Source organism: Neomonachus schauinslandi, chromosome 6, assembly GCF_002201575.2.
Source record: "Neomonachus schauinslandi chromosome 6, ASM220157v2, whole genome shotgun sequence".
Classification (NCBI taxonomy): Eukaryota; Metazoa; Chordata; class Mammalia; order Carnivora; family Phocidae; genus Neomonachus; species Neomonachus schauinslandi.
Window position 1 is genome coordinate 126,145,854 of NC_058408.1, and position 8,704 is coordinate 126,154,557.

The 8,704-nt window shown below is 44.6% G+C and overlaps 1 protein-coding gene across 3 annotated transcripts in view; it reads right to left on the reverse strand.

The window, feature by feature from the left end:
• Positions 1-8,704, reverse strand: part of LOC110589166 (dynamin binding protein) — a 95,908-nt gene that overhangs the window by 37,869 nt on the left and 49,335 nt on the right. Inside the window, exon 1 of one of the 3 annotated variants that reach the window (XM_021699617.1) lies at positions 3,516-4,680. The exons of the other annotated variants lie outside the window; for them this stretch is intronic. Within the exon in view, the coding sequence (XP_021555292.1) occupies positions 3,516-4,680 (1,165 nt within the window). Of the gene's footprint in view, positions 1-3,515; positions 4,681-8,704 lie in introns of those variants that run through there. 3 annotated transcript variants of the gene reach the window in all.

Genomic DNA, 8,704 nt, shown 5'->3' on the forward strand with positions numbered 1-8,704 from the left:
GCTTCAGCCCTGATGGTCTGGGCATCGGGAGACCTTGATTCAATTCCTGATCTAAGGATTGATTTTGGACATACATTTCAATTTCTCTGAGCTCCATCTCTTTGATTACAAAAACAGTGGGTCAGATTTAAGTGTTTTTCAAACATTTTTTTACTGTGGCCCCCACACTTCATACTGTGACTCAACATACACATAACACATAATACGTGTGTGTGTGTGAGCGTGTGTGTAGAAGTATGACATACATACTTTTAGTACATCAGATGTGCTATGGCATTCTCTATTCGCTTCTATTTTATTTTTCAAAAATGCTAGTTGTAATCCACCGAATAGACTATAAGACCCAGTCGTGAGTGGTTACCCATTATTTATAAAACACGGGACTTGCTGATGTGTAGTGATACGGGATTCTACTGCAGCCCTCCAACCCTGGACCTCCAAGCCTTGATTCTCACCTGAATTCCAGTGTCCTATTTCTCTCTGTAAGAGTCCTTCATTCTGATATCCTAATATCACATAACTCAGTTAACATGGAATTTGAAGCACCAGGTCCTCTCCCCATCATAACCACTTATGTTACTAGCAAGCGTAAAATCTTCATGCCGACTTTTGGTCTAGCAATGGGAGAGCAGATTACATTGTACCAACCTACCTACTGAGAACTACTAGCAACTCTGAATAAGGCATTTTTTTTTTCAAAGTAACTATGTGAAGGCATTGGAAAGCAACCAAAAGCAGGCCGAAACTAGAGGGGATAAGACTCAAAACAAGGGAAGCAAACTAGGTAAGATCCATATTTACCCAATTCTTATCCCCTGAAGTCAATCCCTAGTCTTCCAGGATGTGGGGGAAATAAAGCAAAAATGGTTAAGTCAACAACTGGCAACTTTAGAGTCAAAGGCTCACATCTGGGGCTGTGAAGTGGCTAGATATTATGGGAGAAATCCTGGAAAAGAGGGAGCCACAGAGACAGCAGCCCAAAATCTGTGCAGAAATTCCCCTCAAATCCTTGAACTATGTCTGCAGGTGATGAGACTCCAGGAAGCCAGCAGAAAGCAATAACAGCTGGAGGCCCAAGAGCCTGGCAGATATTCACAACTGTCTGGGGCTGAGAAGACACAGCCTGAAATTTGAGTCCCTCCAACTTAGGAGGTTCAATAAACACTCTGGCTTTCCACTGAAGCCTCAAAAGAGCCATACCTTAGGAGAGGGGCCGCACCCTAGGACTAAGGGCAAAACTGTAACAGACCTGCCCTAGCCACACTGAAGACTGAGGCCGTCATAGGACTGATAAGGCAGGTGAGGGAAAGGACACATCCTGATAGAAGGGCCTGGTTTCTAGCTCAAGAGACAGACTGGAGCAGCCATTAAATAGTACTTTGTTTCTCAGAAGGAGCAGGGGGAGGCGGGGGAGAGTGGGAGAAGAGGGACGGGGTGCTCCCCTTGGAGAATCACACCTGCAGAGACAGGGTCTGAGGGCAGATGTCCCATGGGGGGTCCATCTGGATCTCAGGAGAAAGGGGACCTCACAGCGACAGGCTGGTGGAGCAAATGATAAGGGGGAAGGGAGGTGGATCACCAAGAGACAAAGAACTCATAATTTATGAGCACCTACTATGTTCCAGACATGTCATTAAGTGCTTTATTTATGTTCTCTCACCGACACAGGTAGTATTATCTTCACTTTATAAATAAGGAATCCAAAGCTCAGAGAGATTAGGTAATTCACCTAAAGTTACACGATAGTAAATGGTGGGGCTGAGATGTGAACTCAGGGCAGAAGACAGACTCCAACACTTGCTTCTTTCTGGAATTACATGCTGTAACTGTAACATTCGGGAAGGGCAGCGGTGTGTGAGTAAGACAGCAGCAAAGAATGGTAGAAAGCAAAAGGGTTTTTGGGCAGACTAAGATTCTGTTACAGGTCAAGGAGGATCCTAGAGGTACAAAAAAGGGGTGTCAACTGAGCTAAATACGAATGCACCATCAAAACTTCAGTCCTCGAATACAAAGAGAGAGAGTTATAAAACCTGGAAATGACAGAAGGTGGGACTTAGCTGGTGTTAGAGAGGTCATAGGGCAAATTGCACCACTCCGGAGCTTGACTCTTGTTAAGTCAGACAGAGTAAACACACTTTGAGGCTTAATACAATAAGGAACTAATGATAGGAAACAAAGTTCATCTAAGGAACAGATGTGGGGAAAGGGAATAGGAGCAATACGAAAACAAGCAATATAAGGAATCAGAGAATCACTTGTGTGTGTGTGTTGTTGTTGTTCTTGTTGTTTTGAGCTGGAAGGACTTTAGAGGTCATTCATTCCCTATCATCTTAGAACAAAAAATGCACCTAGAAAAAAGTGGCTAGCTGTCAAATACCTGGTCTCCCAACTAAAACCGGGTTTGGTTTCATTCTTATCTTTACAAATGCAGGTGGAGAGCCTGATTCATCTGCAACAATGCCCTGGAAATTCTGGTTTAGTCAAGCCTGTGTTGGAAAACCACAGGATAAACCACTGGTAGTTCTGGGATCACAGACCAGGGACTTGTGTCCCCGACAATAGTGAACCTATTCTGAAGATCTAGACGAGAGACTTTCCACTTTGGAGGAAGGTGTGAGATGGACTTTCTAGATCGTTTACATTTTCTGACTCTAACCCCTATCCTCTGGTCATCACCTACACTCCCCCAAATTGGCCCAAACCAGAAAGTTGGCTTGGCAGGAGAATAGCATATACATAATAAAAATAAAGGTCTAACAGGGAGTCCAGAAATTATAAAACAACAACAAAATAAAACAAACATAGTTCATTTCAGAGAACTGGAGAAGACAAACTGGCAAGAAAGAAAGAACGTCAAAGAAAGAAAGAAAGAACGAAAGAAACTCTACATTATAAAAGACTCAATTAATACTCATGTTACAAATAAGTTAGGTAAGGCTAAATGAGATGAAGTAATTTGAATACAGAAAGCATCATGTGCATGAATAAAGCACCATGAAGAATATAATCTTCTGATTTCCATTCACTTAAGATTCCTGAATGTCAAGACATGAACACTCTATAAAACAAGTTAAAATCTTCTTTTCCCTAATGTCTAAAGAAGTGTAGGGATTGAGAGAAAGAACATGCCAGGAAAGTAAATTTTCTCTGGGTGCCTCAATAATGAACTTGCCATCCCCATAAAACAAAACAAAACAAAACATTACAGTACAAATGGAAAGATATTTGGGATGAGAGACGCCTGACAAAACCGAGAATGGTAAAGAAAGTTCCCTGAGAACATGATCTTGTTCTGGAGGCCACGGTGCATATTTATAGCACTGTACAGGTCTTGCTCTGTAAAGTCCCTCCCAGAGGGATTAAATCTCTAAGGTTGTTCTCATTCAAGCCACACTTAAGTAAGAATTTCGAGGGTCAGTTTCCTTAAATGCATGAGTGTTCCTAGTACTGGTATAACCACCCCTTTTACCTATTTTCAGGTTTTATCCTTCTCAAAAGGATGACTGAGTTCATACCTTGAGTTTTCTTCCTGTTTTGCACAAATTCTGAGCGTCTCAGGCTGCTGGGTGCCGTGCGGCGGAAGCAACTATTCCTTTTCCAAGTCTCCAGGCCATTTCTTTTTTTGTCTTCCTCAAACTGCCAAGTATTCTTCCCTAATGAAGGACCCTGAAGAATGCCACAGTGATCTTCTCCCCGGCTCCCTCTCATCCACTGACTCTGCGGACTATCTGGGAAGATGCCCCTGCTCCCAAGCGCCATCGTTCCTGCTTTGTCAATGCCATTATCCTCCGAATTCTTCATCTGATGGACAGAATCTGTCCCTCTGTAATTCTGAAATTTATACTCACAGTTGGCAAATAGAGTATCGTAGCCTTTATGTTCTGTGTCAAAGTCACTCTGATCCAGGGCATGAGTCTTTGCGTTGGGACAGATTTTACCATTTTCACAAACCTTTCTGTCCCCTTCATGGTATTTGACGAATTCTTTACCTTCACTGACTCCATCCAAATCTGGGAAGTCCACAGACTGACCATTAGTATAATTCCCAGGAACCTGACATAAATTGTTGTGGTTTCTATAATAAAAATTAGCTTCTTTACAATCCTCAAGATTATAATTAAAATTCCTGTAGTCCATGTGCCACTTTTCAGGTTGACCACAATTCCCCACAGAATCATCCAAACCACTGTGGCGAGTGCACGATTCAGTTTCTTTAGAGTCCTCAGGATCAAAATTCAGATTCTGACCATCTGTGTGGCCATTCATGTCCCCATACCCTCCAGCTTTCCAGCCTTCTGAGCTGCCTGTAAGTCGGTTATCCTTAGTCCCCAGGCTCAGATTCCCATAACCCACATTTTCTGAGTTCTTGTAACCATCACAACCCTGAGCCATACTTCTGTAGTTCATACAGTCCTTTCCACTTTCTTCCTCTTCCTCATGGTCCGAGTAGCTTGGTTCACTCTGCTCAAAAGCCCAGTATCCACAATGTCTTTTTCTATAGGGCCGATTCTGCCCCAAGGTCCAGTGTCTGGAATCCAAGCCACCTTCTCTATAAAGTCGATCCAGCCCTGTAAGGTCCCTCTTCTGTAGACTCCTGTGGTCTTCATACTCCCAGCTGGAGCCCCAGTGCCCTTTCTTCTCCGTTTCTCTTTCTTCTCTAACTTCTTGGGTCTCCCACATGTTCGGTGTGCATAAAGACACGCGTTTTACTTCCTCCTTCCATGGGCCTGGGTGGGGCTGAAATGTGGACAGGTGCAGGTTAGCCTAAGGCTGTATCTGTCCTTCTGAAAATGTCTCCCCAAGTGCTCGAGACACTCTTCTTACTCCTCCAGCTGGAGTCCAGAGAGATGTGGAGTTATTTCAACCTCAGGATCCAATCAGTGAGCTGCTATATCTTTCCCCACAGAGGCCAGAAGATAATTAGTAACTAGTGTTCATGTGATTGGAGTTGGCAGCTTTGTTCGGTGTTTCCCTCAAGCTGGTCAGACTGGCTTGGCTGCTTTCTGTGCCGAAGGGAGAAGGGGAGAAGTATTTTGCCGTTCGAAAGGTTTTGTAGAAAAAGCAGAGTGAGCGAGAACAGCCCCCTTTAAAAGCCCAAGGTAAGGTCATATATCTCCTCTGCCTCTTTAGATATTTCAGTCATCAACCAGCAGTATAAATAATGTTTTTGTGCACAGCTCAACACATGAAACATGTGGACGTTTCCCATCCTCCAAGTTCAGCTTTCTAATCCCTGGACATCTGAAACTCTGGGACTCCCTTCCCCTCCTCTTCCTCCTTTGAGAGTTTGCTTTGATGGGAGTCAGATTACCAGCTGGTGTACACTCAAATCACAAGTGGTTTCAACTCCCACCTGCAGACGCATGGGGACATCCCACTGAAGGAAGAAAGAGAACTTCTTTTTTACTCCAATCTGGTGCATGGGTAATTTTAAAACTGTCCCCTAGAAGAATGTAGTTATGCACACTTTCACACTTTCCTTGATACTTGCCATGCCAGAGAAGCATGAAGACCATTTCCTGAATCTCTTTTCCATCCAATCATCCAGCATATTCAGGAACTGGGGAATAAGGTTAGAAATCAGAAAGGTGCAGATAAAAATACCTATTTGGATCAACAAACATTAGATGGGTGCCATTACAGATGAGGTATTGCAGAAGAGAGAAAAAATGGACAAGTTAGCCCCTGCCTCTTGCAATGCAGGAGCAATACTCTAAAGGAAAATCAAATGTGACAAGTTCTATAACAAACACAAATGGCAATGACGACAGAGCAGGGTCCCCGGTGGGGCAGTGATGATTTCACAGAAGGGGCAGCATTGAGCAGTTGCCTTCGAGCATGAGCAGGATTTCCACAGACTGTCTACAAATGGAGAATTAGGAAATGGGGAACAGTTTGAAGGACAGAGTAAGTAGAAAAAGTAACAGGAGATAAGGCCGGAGGGGTAGACTGGGGCAGATCCCAAGGGACCTGAATGCCGTTTACTTCATTCGATGGGGAGTACCATGCTCAGAGACAGGCTTTAGTAAGATGACTCTTCTCGCTATCTGGTCATCTATCCGACGTCCAGGAATGATTCCTTGAACCTCTGTCTAATCCCTATTTGTGAAACAATATACAATATAACCGTGAGGAGACCGGGGTTATATGCTTTGTCAATAATGAGATGTTTACTCTCGGACAAACCACTTACTCTCTCTGGGACTCAATGTACCCATCTGTAAAATGAGACAGCTGGCCCCCATGACTCCCAATTCCTTCAGTTTTAAAAATCCATGGTTCTGTTTTCCTCACTACTTCTTTTTCCTTTCTCAAATACCTAACGTGCTAGCATGCACCTTCAGGATTCTCTACTAGTAGTTACCAAATCAACCTCTGGATTGCCAAATCTGATTTTCACGGGAAGGTCTCTGTCTGCTCTGTTCCCTCACACCTAAACCAAGAGCGGAGGCAGCAGCAGCCCTGGCAGCTTCTGGGTTTTCAGTGTGAAGATGCGCTATGATCAGCGTGAGGGTTAGGGAGCGGAGAGGTTTTTTTATTTTTTGGGTTTTTTTTATCTTCAGTATTATCCTTACTTTACTGCAGATAAAGAAAGAGTCTCAGAGTTTGAACAACCTGGTCACATAAGCTGGTACAAGGTGGGGTTACAACCTGAACTCAGATTCATTTGACTCTGTGGCCCTAGACTAATAGAGGGTATCTCAAAAACGTAGGAAAACCGTAATTTCCCTCAAACCAAGCATACAAACAAGTAAATGTAAATGCTCTCACGGTCTAAGTCAGAGGTGGACCACTTCTGAGGCAAGCGTGCGCACACTGCCGCCCCACCCTCCCCACCACCGCCATTCCCTCTGTGTCTCCAGTCCCAGCCACGGCCCCTCCACCCCTCGCCCCTCCACCCCCTGCCGCAGGGCTGTCCCTTGCCGCTCAACCACAGCGTGCACCCAGACTGGTACATAAAGTAAACCGGGCACACTTTTAAATATTGAAAGCAAAGATGAAGCTTTCCCTAGCTGTTATGGAAAACAAAGTTCCCTTTAGCAACTTTGTATCTTTGATAAAGCTAGCCGGAGAAGAAACAAAGTTCCCTTTAGCAACTTCGTATCTTTGATAAAGCTAGCTGGATAAGAAACACACCTAGTACACCCACCAAGAGAAGAGATAAAAGAGGCTAAATTACAGGTACAAAGGATATTAGTTATAAAATGACCCACCAGAAGAGGTTATGTGAAGCTAAAAGAAATGATCTTTGAATAAGAGGAGAGTGAGTAGCGGGTTATAGTCCGAGGCTCCCCACTCCTACCCCAAACCCATCCCATCATTCTTTTTTAAGTCCTACTGTCTTCATAGTTTGCATAAAGATGTAAGCTGCCTCAGCTTCACTTCCATATTGCTGGGACCCAGAACTAATCCGAAGCTGTGAATGGGGTGCTATTTTCATATGATAAATCTGTGTGCAAAGACATGGGGCCTAAGGGAAAGGGGAGGAGGACGACTTTTCTACTTTTCTCAATCCTGGTATCACTGGCAAAATTCAACCCTTCAGATGGCATCCCTCTCTGTCGCTCTCCCTTTCACGGAACACAACCGTCACATCCCACTGGCTCTTCCTGAGGCCCTTACGCAGCACTGTGCCCCAATGTTTGCTGTTTGTCACCAGAGGGTGGGCGACCGGCTGCAGTGACCATCCATGTGTGCCGTAAATGGAAATATTGCTGTACGCAATGCTGGAAGGGAAGCCGGGCAGCAGGATTTGGAAGAAGACAGAAAGGGAGAAGGTGCAGGAAAGGTAAAGGAAGAAGAGGAGGAGGACAGGAAAAGAACCAGCAAGAACATGCGCTTCCCTACTTTTGTTAATGTCTCCGTTAACTGTGCAGACCAAACCTCCTCCACTCAGGTGCCCGACACTCCGGCACAAAGACTGCCCCAGTGACATTCTCTGATTCCTACGGTTCTTGCCATTTTCCAGAGCACTGAGCAAATCTCTCTCTCATCCCACCCATGTTACTTTATTATAGTTGTTTCTCTCCATTTCTTACACTGAATGCTCCTTGCAGGCAGGAACCATGTCTAATTTATAGGCATGCGCTAGATGCCAGGCAGAGGGCAGGATAGCTTGGGGGTTAAGAGCGCAGCTCTGCGAGGCCTGGGTGTGAGTCTGGACTTTGTCACTCACCAGTGGATAATCTTGGGGAAGTTACTGAGGCTCTCTGAGTCTGTATTGTCATGTTTTCATCTTAAGCACAGAAGACGTGACATTTTTGTGGAACAGGACTAATTCTAAAAAGTATCATTATTGAGAAATTCCCACTACCTGGAATTTGAGACACTTTTGTTCTGCCCCCTGCATATCTCGTGCAAGAACAGTTTACGAATGTATCTCAAAACTTACAAGTACAGAAGGCAGTGGAAGATCCTGGAACTTGCTATGGCTTTGGGGATGTAGAACTGAGCCGACATTCCCTTAGAATTCCTTTTCAGACACTCTGACATCATCAAGGTATCTGACAATCCCCCAGGACTTCAGGTACTCATCTTCAGTCATCATTTTTTTTTAATGCCACTTTATTTCTTAAGTAAACCCTACCCCGCAATGTGGGGCTCAAGCTCACTGACCCCAAGACCAAGAGCTGCATGCTCTGCCGACCGAGCCAGCTAGGCGCCCCTACAGGATCCCTCTCGGAGGACGTGCCTCGGCGCTCAT